Consider the following 23658-nt stretch of genomic DNA (forward strand, 5'->3'; position numbering starts at 1 on the left):
GGGCACATTCACTAGGTCAATTCCAAGAAAAGAAGAACCACCCTATTATCGTGAAGTTTATGTGGTTTAAAGACAAATCCCAAATTCTCTAGATAAAGGGCACACTGTTTGCTATACGAGAAGGTTATTCCGCACATTTACGCCTGGCTAGGAAAAAATTTTATCTTTACGCACAGGAGAGAAGGCTTTCTTTAAGATCAGGTTCGATGAACTCATAGGCAATAAGCCTTTTCTTTACGATGTTCAGACTGACTCTGTTATCGGATTCGAATCCTAGCCACCAACACGTGCTTCCTCTCACCAGTTTTCATCTTCCGCCCTTGACTTTCCCTCTCCTGTCTTTGAAGTAACTTATCACCATATGCAAGTTGTGCTTTCCAACATCCGTAGTTACTTACCAAAAAAGGAGATCGTGGAAGCTTTACTTCAGGACAGCGATACCGACATTGACATCTTTACTGAATTATGGCTCACTCTGGACATCAAAAGCAACAAACTATTTGCAGGATACCGATTAATTTATTACTTATAGATACGATAAGACTACATACAGAGGCGGTGGTGTATTGGCCTTTGTTCGATCCAATACAGTAGCCGACCGATTTTCCGGACTTCGCGGGGACTGAAAAATAGTCCGAAAAATCTAGCAGTCCGAAAACCAAACAGTTCGAAAAACTCGCCTCCCCCCCACCAAGCGAAAAAAATGAGGCTGAGAGCGGCTTAAGAAAAATGTCGCAGTTTCACCCAAAAAGCGGAGCATCGATTGCGATAGCAAATTAATAGACAGCAATACGAAGTAAGGATGTTAGCTTTATCGGCCGTATAAAGTTGTAAATGTGCGCTTACTAACTAAATAAGCACGGTGTCACGCGCGCGCAGGTTACATGAACACATCTCGCTCGATGACCTCCGCGCTGTCTATTCTCTCGCTTCAACGCGAACGTCGAAAAAAAGAAAAGAACAGCGCGTACGAAGCTACTGGCACTCGGCGCACGCCCTTTGTATCCATCGCAGATCGCTTTCAAGATACGGTGCCTGCGCGACAGCAGCCGCAGAAGCTGAACGCAACTTGCCACCGACTACGTCGCCTTCTCCTCGTGCCCGCGTGCGAACGAAGTCCGCGCACCTCCGGCCGCCTTCCTCTCTCGCGTGCGCGAGGCAAGCTTTCACCCGCACACAGGGTATGGCGCAACCGAAACATTAAAAAAAAAGGAAAAAAAAAACGAATTCCGCTTAAGTGATAATGACGATAGTGCTGAGCTGACCGGAAAAAAAAAAGTGCCGAAACACTTTTGTTTTGTCGGCCAAGGAAGAGTGGGCATGGTCTCGGAGACGGGAGGATAGCGTGCGTCTACCAATCTTGAAGGCTATACAGGGGGGGGGCACTGGAAGCCAAGCCCGGTCAAGCCAGCGAAAAATCCAACATGGCGGCCCTCAAGATCGGGTAGCGGGGCTTGGAGCGTGCGATTTAGTCCGGAAAATCGAACATTGGCACCTAGATTCGTCCGAAAAATCGGTCGCGAAAATGCATTAGCTCTATGGGAATCCTGACGGTACATCTGTGAAGTCCGGAATATCCAACAAGTCCGAATTTTTGGAGTCCGAAAAATCCGTCGGCTACTGTATAGCCTCATGTTATGATTACCTGGAGGCTAGAAGCTGTCTGCGTTGAACTGTCCCTCAAAACATGTACGAAGATACTTATAGCATGTTATCGCCCTCCGGACTGTGATCACACCTTCACTAATGACCTGCACTCGGTTCAAGTTAATTTGAGTTCCCGGTTCCTTAACGCCAATTACGTACTTTGTGGCAATTTCAACTTCCCTGACATTAACCGGAATAACTTTCCTGCATCCTCATGATTATCCTATGACTTCTTTCAGTTAGCCCTATTGTTCAACCTTATGCAGACTTGCCCACTCGAGCTCTATCATACTCGATCCTGTTCTGGTCTCAAATTCTGACTTAGTTTCATCGGTGTCCCTTGTCGTAAAACTAAGTGATCACAAAGACGTAACACTCCACCTATCTATTGCCATTAAAAAAGAATAGTCAATAAAAAAATATATCGAGAGCTACAACAAGGCCAACTTTTCCACAATTAACTCCGAACTAGAATCTTTCTATGCATGTTTTCGTCAATCTGCTTCTTCACAATCAGTTAAAAACTGGTTGCTATTCAAAAAGCAATGTCAAAGCCTAATTGATAAACACATCCCTCTGATACGCATTCGAGGAGACACAGGCAAGCCCTGGTATTCTAACTCGCTAAAAAAACTATCACACAAAAAAAAAAGATTGTATCGTGTTGCTCAGAAATCGTCCTCAGCATCTAAATGGAAGAAATACTCCAATTGCCTGCGCGAATATGCCAGTCTTTTGAAGCACTCGAAACACAAATTTCATCGTAAGGATCTAAAAAATATCATTAGTGTTAACCAAAAAAATTTTGAAGCATTTTAAAACCAAAGAATCAGTCCCATAACATTATGCTTGTATATCCAGATCAGCGGGCTGATGTCAAGAGTTCCGATTTCTCCTTTGTTTTCACCTCCGAACCTGTTTATGATGCACCGGCGCTGCTTGGACCAAATTTTGGGGTAATGCCACCAGTCATCATCCCAGTTTAAGGCATTTTTTGACTCATTAACAAATTAAAATTTTTGAGTGCTCCCGGACCTGACAATACTCCTGCAAAGGTTCTTAAAAGTACTAATAAGGACGTGTCCAGCCACATCTTGCAGATAATTTTTTCGCAGTCTCCCTTTTAGAAGGTGACATTCCGCATGACTGAGACTGCGAAAGTAACCCCGCTTTTCAAAAAAAGGCAACCGCTCAAATCTGCCAAATTATTGGTCTATATCACTGACATCAGCATCTTGAGTTGTAACGATTCGCGTAACACTTCGTCTTAAGTAGACGTCACCCACAGTAAAATGTTTAGTCACTTCAGATCTTACGTTTTTCAATTTGTACCGACATGTGGATCTATTTATCCTTTTTCCAGGGACCACATTTCGCCCGCTAAAACAAAGTTATCGCTCAACGCAAGACGCGCCTGCATGATTTGTAACTCACTTGAACGTTATCGTTGATTCTATTGGTTGCGTATTTTCTTGCCGAAGCTTCTGTAATCAGACTCCATGCACAACACGAATAATATTGTACTTTCTGGAAGGTATGCAAGCACCAGTGATCACATTGAAACCTTCGACGAGTCACGTATAAGAGCCAAGGCGCTTGACCAGCAGATCAAATTTTCAAAGATCACCAACTGTGCTCGCCGCTATCGTTATTTAACTCTCGAGATCAACTTCCGGTTCGGATGCGGGCGCTCGTCTGTTCCTGGCGCTCCGACTCTCTTTGACTGTTACACGCGCTGTTCGTGTTTTCACATTCTTCTGTCGCACAACCTCTTCTTCGATGTTGCATCGGCCACACGTCGAGACAAGCCTCGAAAAGGCGCGTTGCTTGTTGGCCGTTTTACGGCCGCTTTCTTGCGCCAGCGGGTGGCTTTGCTAAGCCTAATGCATGGTCACAGCGGCATTGATGGCCGCGCCTGGGTCATCGAGCTACCACCATCTGTTGACCATGAACAACAACACCCAGGACAATCACCTTTGACTGCCCCAGCCCAAGACTTGGGCAACGAAGCAGCTATGCAGCGTCCCAAAGGCGTTCCAGGAGCGTCTACTATCGGACGATCTGCTGAGGCACATGAAGGACGATGTGAGCATGCTACCGCTGACCAACAACATAGACGCGAACGCCAAAGACGAAAAAACAATCGGGAGCTCAACAAATGCAGGCGCCACCGTCGTGACAGAGACCGCTCTGCAAGCCCATCAACGATGGCCAGCGCGGTATTGAAACGAACACGGCGTGACTCTTTCACGTCATCGGTCTACAAAGATGTGTCTGCCCTCTCCAGCGATGAAGACAGCATGCAAACACAAGCCGCACCGACATCTTCAAGCCAATAAGCTAATGTGACAATGCCACGACAAAAAGAGACTGTACCGCCCGCGTCTCAAGAACTGTTTTCTTACGCATCCTCAGCTGAGAAGCTAGAGGCCAGTCGAGATGCCGGAGGCTTCTAACAGGACGCGTTCGAGGATTACGGCGACGGAGGAGTGTGGAAAGTGCAACAGCGTAAGCACAACCAAACACGGCCCAAAAGGAAACACCACCAGAAGCTTTCGTGCTATTCGTGAAACCATGGGTAAGTGTGGCGCTAACGACTGCACCAAGCAAGGACCTCCACCGCGACTTCGTGACGGCCACATCTGCTGCCGTCAACACCAGACCTTTGACGTACACGTTACAACCAGCATCTAACACCATAAGATTTCTTGTTTACGACAAGAGGCAAGCTGGCAGGCTTCTCAAGCTTTCACAACTAGACGTGAACCGTAGACAGATACCAGTACAAGTCTATCAGGCACCCAGCAGAGACATGTGCCGAGGCGTGATATACAACGTTGACTGCAATGAAACGAAGACTGAACTCCGGGCAGCCCTGACCTGTAAGCACCAACATATCGTTGTGCAATGGGAAAGCGTAGGACACGTTTGCTGACATTTGAAGGATGCCACCCCCCCTAACACCGTCATTTACTACGGCCACATCACCTGGGTTTCAATTTATGAGCCTAGAAGCATTGTGTGTAATCGCTTTCATCGCTTTGGTCATAAAAAGCATGTCTGTCCGAACGAAGCGGTATGCCCTGCATGCGGCAAGACACACGAAGGAAGCTGTGCTCGTGATGAATGCAAACAGACAAAGCCCAAGTGCCGCAATTGTGAAGGTCACACGGCTACTGACTCGAAGTGTCCAACAAAACTGTAGTCTGACGCAAACCTTGCTAAGAAAATCCGCTCACGGTCCCACTCTCGTCGTCAAAGGCATGGCACGCACCGATCGAGAAGCCTCAGCACAAATGTCCAGTCCCATGACGTTAAATCGACGCAAGATTGTTTCAAAGAACAGCGCACAACCGACTGCGGGAGGAAGCAGCTGCAACCTCAACTACACAGCAGCACTTAAGCAAACTTGACCAAGGGCTTCCAAGCTGGAGAAAGTTTTGCATTATACCACCCCAATGCCACCTTCACCACGCAGTTGGTCGATCCATCGAAAGATAGTGTCGAACCTGAGGTCGCAGAACTCACACGAAAGAACGCCGAACTGCAGCAGAAATTAGAAGAGAATGGAAAATGACATGCAGCTCTACTCGAACAGCTTCGTCACAAGCTGCAGCAGCAGCCATGTAATTTGCAGGAGCTCACTAAAAAGCAGGAAACAGCCTCTACTACCGTAACACAGCAGACGGACCTGGCTCTGCTGGTACAACAAATTTTGCATCCTCTCCTCCAAGCGCAGGAGCAGCACTTCTAGCGACAATATGGCTTGCTCCAGCAGCTCTTCGCCTCACGTCAGTAGATACCCGGCTTTGCGTACAGCTCTCGACGGTCCCACTCCGCACTCCAGTGGAACTGTCGGAAGCTGGGCACCTGTCCGGTAGAACTTAACCTCTTGTTTGACTGTGTCGGACGCCCTCTTGCTCTTCTACTTCAAGAGACTAATGGCACAGATCAGACACTAAGACAGTTCAATGGTTATTACCAACCATCAATAGAGCATCGAAACAGGAAACGGCACCGAACCCCGCAGCCGACGAATTTCTGACACGGGGACACGCGGCTATATTTGTGCGCACAGACATCCTACAAACGCAGATTGACACGTCTAAGTATTCGACTGCCCTGCAGGAAGTGGTTGCTGTCCGTTGCAAAATCACAAAGCTGTAGTGCTGGTATCGGTATACATGCACCCGGAAGTTAGCTCCCGCACACGCTGTTCGTTCACATGGATTTGGGCTTTGCACAAATGTTACCCAAACGACGACTTCCTGATAGGTGGAGATTTCACTGCCAAGCATCCGCAGTGGGTCTATGACCACTATACACTGTGGATTATTTTGAACATGGGATGAAAATGTGTGGTCGGTCGCACTATGCGCACGATCAGGTGGGATGCCTACAGAAGAGAATTTACGGAGCAACCCAAGACTGCATCCATATGAGAGCGGGCGTCGCGCGCCCTGTGAATGGCCCCTACTGAGACAGAGGTAAGAGCTGATGCACCGGCGCCGGACATACACATGCTAAACCTTTGGTACGCGCGCAAGCGAGCACAGTTGACGTACATAGAGAATGGCCGATGACATCGCGACCGTGTGCGACTTCGATGTCACACTGCCGTCGCTAGAAGATACGCCAAGCGCCTGTATTGGGAACGTTGTAGCCAGTACTGCTAATCATTCAATGAAAGAACTGGCCTCCATAAGGTGTGGTACACGTTCAAGGCTATGACAGGTCAGCTCAAAACACGCAGTGCTATTTCAAACGTCTAGCTAAAAACTGGCCAGTCAGTCAGCCAGCTCCGAGATGATGCTGTGAAGATGTTCTTTCCCCAACCATCGAGGTCCCCGAATGACAACATTAACCGAAAACGCCTCCAGTGACCGACGAGGGCCTCCAGGCCCCATTCTCGCTCTTCGAGCTTGAACAGGCACTTTCTTCCACAAACGCGCGCAGCGCACCAGACCATGACGGCGTGACGTGGGCGGCTCTGCGGAATCTTGAAGAATATGTTAAGAAGCAACTTTTCGATGACATCAATGCAGTGTGGGCCAACAGTGAAATCCCAGCAGGATGGAAGCATTCGATCGTCACACCCATATTAGCTAAACCAAACAGCCAGATGTACTGTCGAACATGCGCTCATTATCGCTCACACTTACTATGTGTAAGCTGGCGGAGCGAATGGCCCTGATGCACATATCTCACTTTCTAGAAACATAGTGTCGCTTCCATCCAGCACTGACAGGGTTTCGACCAAACCTTAGCACTCATGACAGCCTCCTGCTAGTGAAGGAAGGTGTACAGGTGACAGGTGTACACCTGTGATGTACAGGTGTACAGGTACAGGTGACGGTCAGTCGAAAAACGGTCGGTCGAGGAAACCGTCATCCGAGCATCCTCATGGCGGTGGACCTCCGAAAAGCTTTTGACACTGTGACGCATGAGGCCATCATCGAAGCAGCACAGAGGCACGGAATCAAAGGCCACTCAACTTCGTGCACTCTTTCCTTCAAGATCGCACTTTTTTCGTACGGGTAGACGAAGCCGTCGGGAAGGTTAACCCAAACATGGTGGGAGTCCCACAAGGCTCTATACTGTCTTCCCTGCTCTTTTTTTGACTATGATAAGCCTGGCTCAGAAACTAGAGGCTATTTCCGAACTAGGCTTCACTATTTACGCAGATGACATCACGTTATGGACTGCGTCATGACCAATTCACAATCAGCAAGAGACCCTGCAGGTGGCACTTGTTGTTATTGACGCATACCGTTGAAGTGTGGTCACGTGTACAGTCGAATCTCGATAATTCGAACTTGAAGGAGGCCGAAAATTTGTTTGAATTAAAAGAAGTTCGAATTAAAGGAAGGATGTATTTTTGAAGTATTCGAGCACCACAGCACGATGCACGAACGGTGCGAGTCGTGAAATATCACGGTGAGCAAGCGCATAAAGAGCGCAACCGCCCACGCCGGCCAACGCTCGGTTCCCGATAACGGCAGAAAACGAAACTTCAGGGAGCGAACGGCGCCGACATGGCGACGGGCAGGCACGCGCGGAGTCCGAGGAATGTGAGGGAGGAGGGCGGCACGGAAGCGGATTTGGCCTCGGCAACTCCCCCGCTTCGGTGGCAGTGGCTTCGGTGGCTCCCCTCGCCCTCTCTACCAACTCTCTCGCAGCTCCCTCACCTTCGACGGTATCCGCGCACGCACGCCGCCGTGCCGGCGCTGCCCCGATGCCAGCATAGCCCGCTCCCTGAAGTTTCGTTTTCTGCCGTTATCCGGAAGCGAGCGTTTGCCGGACTGGGCCTCCGCCACTGCATTAAGGGGTCTCTCCAAAGCATTTGCTCTATGGCGGTGTAGGAGCAATGCCAGTCGGAGGCACCGCCGCGTTATTTGGCGCGCTGCTGAGAGCATTGTCGGTCTGCAGTATGTTCGAATTAACCATCGCAAATGCTTCCGTGTTCGAATTACTGAGCGTTTTCGCCCATTAAAATACACATAACTGTGACGGAACCACAGCGTCAGTCCGAATAAACCGGCAGTTAGAATTCAGTGTTTTCGAATTAACGAGATTCGACTGAATATAGGCCAGATGGGCCGTTGTATTAATGTCCGCTTAAAAGAACACGAAACGTCTGTCAGGTCAGGAGGAGGAGCAACCCTGCCTGCTCATTGCCGAGTGTTTACCTGTTTTAGAAGACACAAATTATTGGCAGGGGAACCACACAATACGAACGAGAAATTATTGAAGCGTACCGTATCCAAAAACATGGTCACAATCAATGTGTTAGTGTGCCCTCATTATCGCTGCAAAGAAAGAAATAGCTTATTTAGAAAAATGTGGTTACTAGGTGTCTTTTAGTGTTTTTTCTTTGATAGTCACGTGGTATGTACGACGACGGCGTGCTCTGGCTTCCCTGCGAACTTCTGTGTGCGGTTGTTTTCATTCAACTTGTTGCTAGTCCCAGCATGTGTCCGTCTACTTCTCTCCTGGTGTTTGCGTCTTAAAGGCTGGGTTCCATCGTTTCTACAGGCAAGAACAGGTTCCTCATTATCACGGTCACTTGGGACCTGACGGGAGCAGTGACCACAATAACGCTCAGCCTGCTCTTACCACATGCTTGCCACCAGTGCCGGCACAAAGGCACCGCACAGGCTCGAGAGAGAAAGAAAAACAGCAACTGCCTCTCTGCAACACTTAACGTAGTTTACAGACTCCACTCCGACTAAATAGAGAGAGCGCATGCGCGAAGCAGGGTAGGTCGCGTCGCGTGGGAGAGTCCAAGTGAAGTGATGTGAAGGCCGGCACGTGGTCGGCCTAGTCTGTTCTCGGTTTTTTTAGCCTGTCTTTGGTTTCTCTGTGCTCGATGGGCCCAAAGTCGAGTTATATGCCTGCTGTAGGACAGAGAGTTTACCTGCTCAGAAAACGGAAAAGCTGATGAGATATTAAACTTTGACATACTGATGATCGAGCAAAGAGACACATGCAGCATGCTTGTCAAAGCAGTTGCCGAAAAGCAGCACTCCAACTTGATGCTTGCGATAAAGGCAGACGGCCAGAAGTGGCTGCGAGGACAAACTATTGAGGAACCAAAACATGGATGAACCCAGGTCTGGCGGTTTCGATATGTGGTGAAGTGCAATAAAAATGAACAAGTAACTCAGCGCAATATAAAAGACAGAAACAAGAAAGGGACAAACAAGGACAAGCGCTACTCACAACTGTTTAATGCAAAGGAAGGATTGTACACACGTATATATCCTCTTGTCACGCATGCGCAGGCCAGACGATAAGAAAGGCACATGTAGATTAAAGACGATTGCGCAAGAAGTCAAATTCGGCGTCAAGTAAAGAGATAGACGGCTCACTTACACACCGATCTCTGTTCTGCTTGATAAAGAAGGCCTCCAGTGCAAGACGAGAAGAGGCATTGCCACTCCTGCCCAAAATAGTAGTCTCATGAAATCGAGCGTCACAACCGCATGCGGTAACATGGGCCACCAAATGCGCGCCCTTATCCTCCTTTTTGTTTATCTTTTGTGCATGTTCCCTTAAGCGGTCGTTCACGCAACGTTCAGTTTGGCCGATATACAACTGCCCACAAGGGTGCAAGGGGATGGCATAGACAACCCCTCTGGAGCACTTCACAAAGGGCTTCTTGTGCCTAGTACGGCAGCTTCGCCTGCTCTCACAGCAAACTCGAGAGCACAGCTTAGAAAGCTTGTTGGGCGCAGAAAAAACAAGAGGTATACCGTGTCGGTTAGCAACCTTTTTAAGGTTGTGTGACACTTTGTGCACATAGGGTATAACCTCCGGCCTCAACTTCGGTTGTAGGACCTCTGCTCTTGCCCTACGTGCTCCAAGCTTTACTTTTTGTAACAAAGACTCGGCTATGGCGTTGACGACAGCGAAAGGGAAACCAGCAGCCAAAAGGCGGCCTACTTGGTTTGCAAAACTAGACTGCATTTGGTGCTCGCACGATTTTCGCAAGGCTGATTCCAAGCACAGACTGCCTACTGCTCGCTTCACCACCTTAGAATGAGCAGAATCAAAAGGCAGTAATTGCTTCAAAGCATGCGGTTGATACGCCCAGCAGACGTGGCCAACACCAATGGTCAGCTTTAAATCCAAAAACTGCAGGCCTGTGGCGTCAGACAATTCATGCGTAAAAACGAGCCCTTGGTCTTCGTTGTTAAAAGCTTCTAAAATTAAAGCAGGGGATGTAAGGTCACCCTTTTTGTTTAAAAGCCCTAAAAAATCATCAACATACCTAAAAACCTTTAAAACTGGCCCCCCATTAAAAACATGCTCCAAAGATCGGTCAACAAAAGACAAAAAAATGTCGCATAAGATAGGAGCGACACATGAGCCGATACAGACACCCCGGCGTTGCAGATATGGCTGCTCGTTGAAAATAATAAAAGTCACACTTAAATAAAACTCAAGTAATGTTAAAAAGTTGTCCACTGACAAGCCCGCAGAATTTTGGAATTCTACCACATCATTGTACCTCAATACATTCTCTTAAGGAAACCAGAAGCTTATCCTGAGGGATTGAGTAGAAAAGGTCCTCTACATCAACAGAGAAACCGTACTTAATGCTGTCATTACACTTTACAAATTGCGCAACCTCCGAAGAACTTTTCACACGGAAAGGATCGTCCACATCAAGCTTCTTTAGCTTTTTTAAAAGAAAAAGGCTCACGCAGTGCTGCCACGCCCCACATTCACTCACAATAGTTCTGAAAGGAATCTCGAGCTTATGTGTTTTTGACGCCGAATTTGACTTCTTATCAATCGTCTTTAATCTACACGTGCCTTTCTTATCGTCTGGCCTGCGCATGCGTGACAAGAGGATATATATGTGTGTACAATCCTTTCTTTGCATTAAACAGTTGTGAGTAGCGCTTGTTCTTGTTTGTCCCTTTCTTGTTTCTGCCTTTTATATTGCGCTGAGTTACTTGTTCAGTTATGCAGAACCAACTAGCCCAACAATTAACTATTCTGCAATAAAAATGCTGTGCAAATAGGTTATGTCTATTTTTACTGCAAATATAAGTTATGTAATGCATTTTTCAAATAATTACCGTTTTAGTTTTCAATTTTGGCCAATTCAAAAAAGTTCCCATAAAGTTTACTCCGCATAATAAATGCACCCCCCAACTTCGCTACGATTTTTGGGGAGGAAAAGCCGGTTCATTAAGTGAGTATATACGTTATATGCATTTATGCTTGGAAAAACAAAACTGCAAATGATGGTAGTCAGTGCCTGTCCAGTCGTTCTTGTCACATTTTCGTTCATGCTGATTCCTGTAATGAAGCCGTAATACCAAGCTTAGGTTCAGAGCCTTTTCCTGTTTACATTGGATCTAACGGACAGGAAATGTATTACACGATCACAGTTTGCCGATGTACTGATCGTAGGTGCTGAAAGATTGTGCTTTCCAAAAACTAATGAACTGGTAAAACAGAAGCGTAACTGTATTGGGTCATTTCCTGTGTTCTCAATCGCGGATGTTGGCGCCTGGAAATTGTACATAACAGGATCATATCAACGAGGTTCTACTGTATTTCATAGCAGTGTAAATACATCAATTGTGTCAGGTTTAGATTTATTATTAGGTGCAATTTAAAGAATTGTGATATCATTTTTCATTGCTCAGTTATACAGTTGTAAAAGTGATAGCCTCTTTCTAGAAATGTTGCAATTTTCAAGCATTTTTTTTTTCGAGGCCCAAATCAAAATTTTGTATCTCACAATCACTGCATTCTAACTTTTTCTGTTAACTGTAAGAAACCTCATTAAATTCGGTGTTGTGGTTGCCGAGATATATGATTTCTCTATGCATATGTTCAGTAGAACTTCGCCCATGCATTTAGAAAAAAAGGCACCAGAAAAGACACTAACCGGGAAAGTGTATGACCTAAAGTCACTCAAAAATTTGGCACACCAAGCTCGAGTTGACATAATGCGAAATGTTGAGCAAGTCATAGCAGCACAAGATGCTGACCCAGCCCACTTGATGGTAGGGGGTCCAGCAGCGTGCGAAGTGTACTGTTGTGTTAATATTGTGCAGTGTTTTAAAAGAGCCACGAGAACCTGAAACAAAGTCAAGCTGATGGGTGACGCCAGAATATGATGCCACCGGAGAGAAATATGGCGCTTGCTTGGCATCGCCTGCACCAAGGATCGGCAGTGCGTTTGAGCTATCAGCTATTAAAAGAATGCAGTAGCTTTCAACAGCACTAGGCCACAAATCTTCACAGCTATAGTAGCCAGCCCTATTGCGATAAGCATCTCCACATATCTGTTTCACAGCATACACGTGTGGCGTAGGACCATTGGAAGCATACTGCATGCTTCTATTAGGCAATAACCTAAAGGGCCTCTTGCAGCAGGAAACGGGGGCACGTTTGGATTATCGCCTATTAAAAGTGTGTAGTACGCTTCCAATGGCACTATGCCACATGCGTTGTGAAGCAGATAGGTGAAAATGCTAATCGCAATAGGATTGGCGGCTATAGTTGTGAATGACAAACGATGACCCACAAGGTGGTTTGGAATACCCAAAGAAGAAACTGAGTGCATGCCAGCATTTTCATGTGACACAGGTGGGGCGAGTATTGCAGGGAAGCTGCCTTGAAGGTTGCCTACCACTCTCGATCGCGTGTGTTTTTATTTTTCACATGGAATTTAGCGGCCAGAAAACGCATCAAGCGATCGCAGTTTGGCAATGTAGTGAACATTGGTACTGAAAGATTGTGCTTTCCAGGAACGTATTAAACACTACAAAGAATTGGGTTATTGTTCCCATTCTCGGTCGTGAACGTCAGTGCTAGGTAATCAGATGAAACGAGATCATATCAACAAGATTTTAGTGTAGAGTATAGACCACTTATAACGTAACCGTTTATAGTGCAGAACTGGCTACAATGCGGCTTTTTGCGACTCCCGTTTACCCTCCCATAGAACTCCATGTATACGCATAACGCTTACAGTGCAGCCACGTTAGACGAAATAGCGGTTATAATGCAGCTTCCGCGGGAAAATCTCGCCGACAAGGGCGGCAGCGAGCACGCTTCTCAACAAGGTGCGTGCTCCCGGCCGGCATATGCATTATTCAATGCAATCAAACTCTCGTTAATTCGGACTTATTTGGCCGCACATCGGTTAATTCGGACTACTTTCGGAGCTCGGTGAGCGAGGAGCGCCGCAAACGTGCGACCCAAAAGAGCAAGAACGGCGCTAGCGTGCAACCGAAACGAAGCAGCAGAGTCTGCATCGCCACAGCCATCAGTTGAAATCGTATAAGTGAATGACAGCAATGTCAGAACGCTTCGAGCCTATTTGTGTCTTTAAAGCTCGTATTCTTGCATTTACCGCTGCGCATAACACCGCGTTGGTCACAGGCATGCGTAACTGCGTAGTCGTCATCCACGATCGTGTCGATAGCGGCCGCGGTTTTCTCCGAAGCGGTTGCCACAAACAGTAGTTTCGTTTTTACTCGGTACGCGCGTTCGTCGCGTGCCTATGGAACTGCGTAGTCGCCATCGATGATTGCATTGATAGCAACCGCAGTTTCGACTGCAGTTGTTGCAGCGAATGGTAGTCTGTAACGGTGTCTGTAACGTACTTGATGTTAATGTACGGGTGTTGCCAGGTTTGAGCGATCACAACGTTGTTCAAGCAGATTTATCAGTTCTGTATGTGAAGGTTGCAAAAACACCTACTCGAAAGATTTATGCCTACAGCGGGGCCAACTACGAAGCGATTAGCGCTGCTTTCGAGTCGTTCTTTCCAACCTTTGATGCACTCGCAGATGATCTAGATATCGAACAACTGTGGAATACTTTCAAACTGAAAATGTTTGAACTCCGTGAAGCTTTTGTCCCATCACGAGTTATATCAAGTAGGCGAGCTCGAGACAAACCCTGGTTTAACGCAGAGTTACGTGCCCTTGTTCGACGACAGCTACGAACTTATCAAAGATACAAGGCGTCTAATTCGCCAGAGCATTTGGCCTTGCTGAAAGCAATAAAAATTGAATTTATACAAAAGTCTGACATCGCTAAGGACTTGTATTTTTTTAATCTAGGTGAAAGACTTGTCAGGGATACCAAAGAATTTTGGAGGTATGTGAAGCGTAATGGCAAGGACAACAGATCGATACCTGCTTTAAAAATGATGAAACCATTATTCATGATAATGAGTCTAAAGTTGAAATTTTTAGCCGTTATTTTTCATCTGTGTTTTTGCCGTCTAGCTCATGTACTGTCTGTTTTGAATTACCTGTTGAAATAGACCGCGTGCCAGAAGTCACCTTTTGTGTCGATGGTATCCGTAAGTTATTAAAAGATGTGAACCAGGGTAAGGCATGCGGCCCTGATGACATTCCTGCCGCTATCATAAGGAATTGTGCGGACGCGTCATGCTTTTATTTTACCCGATTGTTCCAGAAGTCCCTCAGTGCAATAGACATGCCTGATGGTTGGAAATTAGCGCGAGTCGTGCCCATACATAAGAGTGGTGTGCGGAATTCCGTTCAGAACTATAGGCCCGTTTCCTTAACTAGTATTACCTGCAAAATTATGGAGCACGTAATATACAGTTGCGTTATGGCCCATTTAACTAAACATAATCTCCTAAGCCCCAGCCAACATGGTTTCAAGCCTGGTTTATCTTGCAATACACAGTTGGTAGAGTTTATACACGATTTAGCCTCGGCAATTGATAAGCAACAAGTTGTGGACTGCGTTTTCTTAGATTTCTGTAAAGCATTTGATGTAGTCGCACACAGTCTCCTAATCTCAAAATTAACTCTTTGAAGGTCGAATTATTTTGAAAAAAACTTTCCCAGATGGTCAAATTACTTTATTGCGGATATTGAATGTACAAAATGTATAAAGTCGGGAATAAATAGTGAAAAAAAATTAGAAACAGTATTTTGATGTCGGCATCACTCAGAAGTCCAAATGTTCAATAATATTTCACAGTGTGGTATTCCTTGAAACACGGTTCTACGCACAGCGCCTTATCGCGCCAATCAAGGTAGCGCCAATCAAAGAGCAGCACCAATCAAGGTAGAATCAGCTTCCGCCGCATCTGCAAGAGAGTGCCGACAAAGAGAAAACTCACGTTTCGCGCGCTTCCGTTGCGATCATTCGGCGGAACCGAAACCGCGTAAGTGCGTTGCCGCAGAGAGCGAGAATACCTCGTGAGCGGCGCTGATAAACAAGCTAAGACAGCGCCAATCAAGATAGAAATCAACTTCCGCCGCCCCTGCAAGAGAGTGCCGACAGAGAGAAAACTCACGTTTGGCGCGCCTCCGTTGCGATCACGCGGCGCAACCGAAACTGCGTAAGCGCGTTGCCGCAGAGAGCGAGAATACCTCGTGAGCGGCGCTGATAAACAAGCTAAGACAGCGCCAATCAAGATAGAAATCAACTTCCGCCGCCCCTGCAAAAGAGTGCCGATAGAGAGAAAACTCACGTTTGGCGCGCCTCCGTTGCGATCACGCGGCGCCACCGAAACCGCGTAAGCGCGTTGCCGCAGAGAGCGAGAATACCTCGTGAGCGACGGTGATAAACAAGCTAAGACAGCGCCAATCAAGATACAAATCAACTTCCGCCGCCCCTGCAAAAGAGTGCCGACAAAGAGAAAACTCACGTTTCGCACGCTTCCGTTGCGATCATTCGGCGGAACCGAAACCGCGTAAGTGCGTTGCCGCAGAGAGCGAGAATACCTCGTGAGCGGCGCTGATAAACAAGCTAAGACAGCGCCAATCAAGGTAGAAATCAGCTTCCGCCACATCTGCAAGAGAGTGCCGACAGAGAGAAAACTCACGTTTGGCGCGCCTCCGTTGCGATCACGTGGCGCAACCGAAACCGCGTAAGCGCGTTGCCGCAGAGAGCGAGAATACCTCGTGAGCGGCGCTGATAAACAAGCTAAGACAGCGCCAATCAAGATAGAAATCAACTTCCGCCGCCCCTGCAAGAGAGTGCCGACAGAGAGAAAACTCACGTTTGGCGCGCCTCCGTTGCGATCACGCGGCGCAACCGAAACCGTGTAAGCGCGTTGCCGCAGAGAGCGAGAATACCTCGTGAGCGGCGCTGATAAACAAGCTAAGACAGCGCCAATCAAGATAGAAATCAACTTCCGCCGCCCCTGCAAGAGAGTGCCGACAGAGAGAAAACTCACGTTTGGCGCGCCTCCGTTGCGATCACGCGGCGCAACCGAAACCGTGTAAGCGCGTTGCCGCAGAGAGCGAGAATACCTCGTGAGCGACGGTGATAAACAAGCTAAGACAGCGCCAATCAAGATACAAATCAACTTCCGCCGCCCCTGCAAAAGAGTGCCGACAAAGAGAAAACTCACGTTTCGCGCGCTTCCGTTGCGATCATTCGGCGGAACCGAAACCGCGTAAGTGCGTTGCCGCAGAGAGCGAGAATACCTCGTGAGCGGCGCTGATAAACAAGCTAAGACAGCGCCAATCAAGGTAGAAATCAGCTTCCGCCACATCTGCAAGAGAGTGCCGACAGAGAGAAAACTCACGTTTGGCGCGCCTCCGTTGCGATCACGTGGCGCAACCGAAACCGCGTAAGCGCGTTGCCGCAGAGAGCGAGAATACCTCGTGAGCGGCGCTGATAAACAAGCTAAGACAGCGCCAATCAAGATAGAAATCAACTTCCGCCGCCCCTGCAAGAGAGTGCCGACAGAGAGAAAACTCACGTTTGGCGCGCCTCCGTTGCGATCACGCGGCGCAACCGAAACCGTGTAAGCGCGTTGCCGCAGAGAGCGAGAATACCTCGTGAGCGACGGTGATAAACAAGCTAAGACAGCGCCAATCAAGATACAAATCAACTTTTGCCGCCCCTGCAAAAGAGTGCCGACAGAGAGAAAACTCACGTTTGGCGCGCCTCCGTTGCGATCACGCGGCGCAACCGAAACCGCGTAAGCACGTTGCCGCAGAGAGCGAGAATACCTCGTGAGCGGCGCTGATAAACAAGCTAAGACAGCGCCAATCAAGATAGAAATCAACTTCCACCGCCCCTGCAAGAGAGTGCCGACAGAGAGAAAACTCACGTTTGGCGCGCCTCCGTTGCGATCACGCGGCGCAACCGAAACCGCGTAAGCGCGTTGCCGCAGAGAGCGAGAATACCTCGTGAGCGGCGCTGATAAACAAGCTAAGACAGCGCCAATCAAGATAGAAATCAACTTCCGCCGCCCCTGCAAAAGAGTGCCGACAGAGAGAAAACTCACGTTTGGCGCGCCTCCGTTGCGATCACGCGGCGCAACCGAAACCGCGTAAGCGCGTTGCTGCAGAGAGCGAGAATACCTCGTGAGCGGCGCTGATAAACAAGCTAAGAGCAGCGCCAATAAAGGTAGAAATCAACTTCCGCCGCCCCTTCAAACGTTTCGCGCGCCTCCGTTGCGATCAGGCGGCGAAACCGAAACCGCGAAAGGGGTGTTGCCACAGTCTGTGCGACGCACGCGCTGAAACTAGAAATCAGTTCTGTTTATCTCCGCAAGAAGGTAGCACAAATGTCAAACGCTTCTTGTAAGTCCTAAAAGGTGGCAGCACCTCCCGGTGAGCAAAGAAGGTTAAAAGATAATCTGTTCTCATTGACGCAGTGTATTGAAATAGCAGAAAAGGAACACAGGCCCCTATGGCTTGCATTTCTGGATATCAAGGGAGCCTATGACAGTGTAGTCCAAAAGGATTTGTGGGACATACTGGGCACTCTAGATGTGGAAGATGGAGTAAGAAATCTTTTAAAAGATATCTATAAAAGTAACAAGGTGCTTATAAAATGGGAAAACAAGGTATCTGGGCCTATAGATTTACAGCAGGGGCTTAGGCAGGGTTGCCCTCTGTCACCTCTGTTGTTCATGCTGTATTTACAAGGATTAGAGAAAAAATTAGAGAGGAGCGGACTTGGCTTCAACCTTTCCTATTTCAAGCAAGGAGAATGGATTAAACAGTCATTACCAGGACTGATGTATGCGGATGACATTGTACTTATGGCTGACAGCAAGGAAGACTTGCAGAGATTAATGGGCATCTGTGGTAAAGAGGGAGATAGCTTAGGTTTGAAGTTTAGTAAAGAAAAATCGGCAATCATGACTTTTAATGATAATCAGGGCAGCGAGCATAGGATACAGGAGGTTGCGCTGGAGGTGGCGATAAGTACAAATATCTTGGGGAGTGTGGATAAACAATGGGGCTGAGTACCTAACGGAACATGAAAAATATGTGATGGCTAAAGGTAGCAGAAATGCAGCTGTGATGAAAAATAGGGCACTGTGGAATTACAATAGGTACGAAGTGATGAGAGGGATTTGGAAAGGGGTGATGGTCCCTAGTTTGACTTTCGGCAATGCGGTCCTGTGCATGAGATCAGAGGTTCGGGCAAGGTTGGAAGTTAAGCAGCGAGGGGTAGGTAGACTGGCTCTGGGAGCACACGGAAATACACCAAATCAGGGGGTACAGGGTGACATGGGAAGGACGTCATTCGAGGGCAGGGAAGCCCTCGAATAGAATTTGAGGAGCGATTGAGAGAAATCATCTCAATCCGCCCGTCCCTCCGTCCGTCCGTCCGTCCGTCCGTCCGTCCGTCCGTCCGTCCGTCCATGGCGCATGAAAAGGACGAACGAAGAGGTGACACACACAGGTGCTAACTTGCAACAATATTTATTTCGAGCGAAGGACCCACACATATATACAACTGTTTCGCATACATCATCATACATGCGCCGTTTACAAAAAATACCTTACACACCATTACGCAGATAAGCTAGCTCTTTGCAGGAAAGGGCAATTGATGGTTGCGAAATACAGTTATCCCCGAGCCTTTCAATCATTTCTGCTTCGATAATTTAGCGAGTTATTCAGTTAGAATATTAAGGCCTTCTCTGTAGACATAGCAGACCTGTTTTATTCCTTACCGCATTCAGGTCTGCTCTCCAGTATTCAGTGTTCTATTGACACTTTTGGAAACGTTGCCTTCACGAACGCAACCGGGATGTCGAAGGACAGTTTCTTAGAACTTCTTAGTTTTTACCTTCGGTCAACTTTCATTCTGTGGGAAGGGCAGCCTTGCATACAGAAGGAATTTGCATCGGATCCTGTATAGCTCCCATTCTCAGCGATATATTTTTAGCAGAACTAGACAAGAACATGAGTGGTCGGCTTCCAGATTTTAAGATTCTCAAAGTTTTTAGATACGTTGATGACTTTTTAGTTCTACTTGACTGCAGCTCTGACTGTTTTGATTTTTTAACCACTGACGCACTTTCTTTTATAAGCTTCTTATCGCTTTCTTGATATTAAGTTTTTATTTTGCAATGACCATGTACGCTGGAAGTACGAGCCCCGCGCAAACAAGCCACTGCTCCCATATCAGCCCGCGCACTCTAAGTTGGTTAAGAGGGGAATAGCAAAACCATGCTTGTCAAGCGCGTTATGCAAGTCATGCCCTGAGCAGATGACCGACAGCTTCAATGATCAGATCCCCCCGCCTTCGTTTGGCAGGTTACCCTATACATGTCCATATCAGCGTCACTGAGAGTCTGCTCAAGTCGAAGTTATCAAAGAGTTCTTCCAGCATGCCTTGTGTAGATAAGAAGAACGTAGCTGTCATCCCGTATATCCACGGCCTATCACACCGTTCAAAGAAAATAGGTCAACGTGCGAATGTTAGGGTCGTGTTTTCTGCTTCTACAAAATTGCAATGTCTGTGCAGACTAACCAGACCAGGCCTGTCTGAGAAGCGAATGTGCAAAAAGAAACACCAGGACCCGTTTGTTGAATGTGCGGAAGCAATCGTGTACAACCTTCCTTTAAAGTGTGGAAAAAATTACGTGGTACAAAGCGGAAGGTGCCTCAACGAGCGTTTAAGGGAACACCGGTACACTGTAGCAGAAAAGCGGGGTGGGTTCCTCGACGCTCACTGCAAGCATTGCAAGTGGGCTGATGCCGGGGCGGATGATGGTGACCGCTCGTCGTGTGCTCCAGCATACAGAGACTGCTCTATCGTGGGAAGAGCACGAGGAAGATTAACTCGCGAAATTATCGAAGCAGAAATGATTGATAGGCTCGGGGATAACTGTATTTCGCAATCATCAATTGCCCTTTCCCGCAAAGAGCTAGCTTATCTGCGTAATGGTGTGTAAGGTATTTTTTGTAAACGGCGCATGTATGATGATGTATGCGAAACAGTTGTATATATGTGTGGGTCCTTCGCTCGAAATTAATATTGTTGCAAGTTAGTGCCTGTGTGTGTCACCTCTTCATTTGTCTTTGTCTTTTCATGCGCTATAAGCCTCATAAATGGCAAGAGCTGAAGGATCGTCGAAGGCACATCAGATTAAAATTTTTCCACGATATTTATTATTCTAAAACAGGCATAAACCGTGAACAATATATCCAATATATTCCCTGACCACTGTTTGAAGGTCAGGGAATTTTCTTGTAGGGGTGACGTTTTCCGTTATTCTATTTTTGTTAGAACTTCGAGATTGGAACAGTTTGCCATCGCGCATTGTATACATCACAAAAAATGATGCTTTTTTCCACGCATTGTAATTATTTGGTCATGTATTTATTAAGTCTGTAACCTCCCTGCTGTAATGCCCTACGGGGCAATGCAGGTAACTAATAAATAAATAAATAAATAGTTAATTCATCCAGACTTGGTGCGTGTGTCGGGCGCGTGCCTTCAGCACCGCAAAGTCGCCATTCATAATCGCGGTCATGGTTTTTTCCGCAGCGGTTGCGGCGAACAGTTGTTTCGTTTTAACTCGGTGCAAAGCTGTCGAACTTGAAGAGCATCGGCTACATCACAATTATGTTTTCGCCAGCTCACTGGCGAAAACGTAATCGCGATGTGCGCGCGATAGTACAAAGCATGTTTACATGCTTGGTCTACATGTTTTGCATACGTGCGGGGCTTGAAAATCGGTGTTTTGGTTATAGTGCGGTACCGCTTATAGTGCAGATATTCGCGACTTACGTTATAAGTGGTCTACACTGTATTTAGATGGGAACCCCGGAGCTTTCTCTTAAGGCGGAGACACAGCAGAAAGGTAACACCTGACAGTCGTATCATACAAGACTACATTGCACTATGTTAAGGGGGGACGCGGCTTTCGGTACCAACTTTCTTGTTTCTTGGTGGATGTCAATGAAAATTGGTACATAGAATAAGAATGGCTCTATGATGCTTTCATAAAAATTTCAAAGCGGTACCATGAAAACTTTTTGCTAGACAAATTATTTCTTTCTTGAACCTCGTGGAGGGAGTGGAGGATTTACGAAATCAAGTGAAAAGTTTGTTAAATACTGTATGCACAGCCAAACGTATGCAGAAGGGGATAGCGTTCTCGAAATAATTTTTTTTCAACACTAAAATTTGTAGTTTATGTTTTCTCCAGTCCCACTGCAGTGAGCACGCTTACACTGCAAACAAGGAACCTTACTACGAATTCTTAAAACACTAGGATAAAAAAAGAAGAGCGCTATCCCCTAAAGTACAGTTCAGTGAGTCTGACAAAACAAACGCAATCAAAATGTGTAAAGTAGTTACCAAGATATCTGCTCCACGAGCTGAGCAACATGCCCAAAAAACTGTACTGAGAAAACAAGGTTCAAAGTTGTCAAAATTTAATAGGCACCAGGGTTATAGTCCTTTGTGTGCTTTGCGATGCGGCATCGCTTGACCATCTGACCTGATGGTCTGATGAGCTTTTGCAGCTTTCTTTTTCCGCATGGCATCTTTTTCGGCTGGGTTCCTGAACAGTTTCGCCAATACGCGCGGACAATGTTCCATGCGTGCTTGAGGTGCTCAGCTGCACGTCCGCGTCGCGCTGCATGCCACCGTCATTGTCACTGCTGAAGTCGGTGGAGCAAACTTTGTTTTAGAGATCGGTGGCTTCGACTTACGAGCACCAAATTGATGCGCAGTCTTGCGTTTCTTCTTGAACAATCGCCGGCCCGTGAAAACAGATGAGAGCCGTTCTCCAAGCTAAGAAGGGCCGAGCTTGACAACGTTTTTCGTTTCTCTAACAAGCGTGCGCCGGTCCGTTATCATGAGTGAGATACGATCTCTAAACCACGCTGCGACGAGTTGAAAAGACGCGAAATCGGCTCCTCAGCGCCGTCAGCGCGGCGAGCAGACGACCTTTCCGCCGGTTGCTAAGGGCAACCGTCCGGGAGACCAATCCGGAGCCGCGTACAGTCACGTGGCGCGCGCTGCCGATCAGAAACCGCCGTGAGACCTTGAAACTTTTGCTTGCTGTGCGCTTGCTCTTGCCTGGTGCAGCTGGCCGAGGCGCCAGATTTGAAGACGGAGAATCGCGCTATCCATAGAGACCAAGATGGCGGCGCTAGGTTACGCGGTTGCGGAGATATCGCGCCTTGAAAAATGCCGTTTTTTCGCTATTTTCGAGAAACTCCTCGCCACCTTAGCTTCGATAAACATTTTTTACATCATTTCCGCGCGATTTTCCGTGACAAAATTTTGAAATAAAATAGAAAAGAAGTCATACAAACTGAAAATGCGATATTCAAAAAATCGTTTTTTTGGCCAAATTTCGCGATGCGAAAGCCGCGTCCCCCCTTAACCAACTCACACAGTGGTCTCATATAATGGCAGGCCTACGGTAGCAACGTCACAGACTATGTAGAGACGCCGTACAAAAAGTAAGATTTGCAGAGGAAAGTAGTTATGGCACACCATCTGGCGTGTGTCATGGAGACACGTCGTGCACACACCTGCTTGCAGGCCAGCGTGGTCTGGGCATCCGGGTTGCGGATCTTGTGGCCCTCGTCGAGCACCACATAGTGCCAGTCATGCTTGAGCAGCAACCCGGACAGCTTGGAGACACCGGCATACGAGGTGACCAGCACCCCATTCTCCTTGGCGATCTGCTTCACCAGAGACTCCTGGTGAAAGACAACATCTGCTAGTTTGAGAGAGCAACAGACTTTCTTTTATAGTCTTGGGCTCCCCATTATGATCCATGTCGCAATATTCTGACCTGCCAATGTCAGCAATGCTTGGCCCTAATGTGCATCAATATGCCAATCCATCGCAGTAAATGGTACAAAGGCGAGATAGTAAACACTGAGCTGTGTGTTCTTGCCTGAAAACATGCAGCGTTTTTCCCTTTGAACCCCAGCTTAAAATGGGCACAGCAAGTGTACACTGGCATTATAACAACTGGAATACAATGCTAAGAAAATTCTTCACGATGCCACAATAAGAAGGTGCATTGAACAGGAGAACACCTTCATTATATCCGATAATTGTTGTAAGCATACATGCACAGGGTATCATGCAAACTCCATGTTTATTAATTCCATTATCCCTCCAGGTTTCTCCCGACTTTCACAGAGAAAATTCGATGACTAAAAAAAAGAAGAAAACATCACAAGACTGCAACATGTTGATCAACAAAAATTTGCTCACAATGCCCAGACAACTGGGCAATCCAGCAGAAATGAAACT

At 47.2% G+C, this 23658-nt stretch overlaps 1 protein-coding gene and 1 long non-coding RNA gene across 4 annotated transcripts in view; both read right to left on the bottom strand.

The window, feature by feature from the left end:
• LOC119454634 (DNA excision repair protein ERCC-6) overlaps positions 1-23658 on the bottom strand; it is a 339000-nt gene that overhangs the window by 154916 nt on the left and 160426 nt on the right. The window contains exon 10 of the mRNA XM_049668141.1: positions 22923-23093. Coding sequence (XP_049524098.1) covers positions 22923-23093 — 171 coding nt within the window. The remainder of the gene's footprint in view (positions 1-22922; positions 23094-23658) is intronic.
• LOC125945250 (uncharacterized) lies at positions 15242-17478 on the bottom strand. Of its 3 annotated transcripts, none has more exons than XR_007466737.1 (4): positions 17133-17478; positions 16602-16778; positions 16248-16424; positions 15242-15716 (listed from the first exon to the last, which is right to left on the bottom strand). It is a non-coding gene; the product is annotated as an uncharacterized LOC125945250 (long non-coding RNA). The 3 variants fall into 3 exon arrangements; XR_007466738.1 differs by having other exon boundaries at positions 15242-15539; positions 16602-16955; XR_007466736.1 differs by having other exon boundaries at positions 16602-16955.

This window comes from Dermacentor silvarum, chromosome 5 (assembly GCF_013339745.2).
Source record: "Dermacentor silvarum isolate Dsil-2018 chromosome 5, BIME_Dsil_1.4, whole genome shotgun sequence".
Classification (NCBI taxonomy): Eukaryota; Metazoa; Arthropoda; class Arachnida; order Ixodida; family Ixodidae; genus Dermacentor; species Dermacentor silvarum.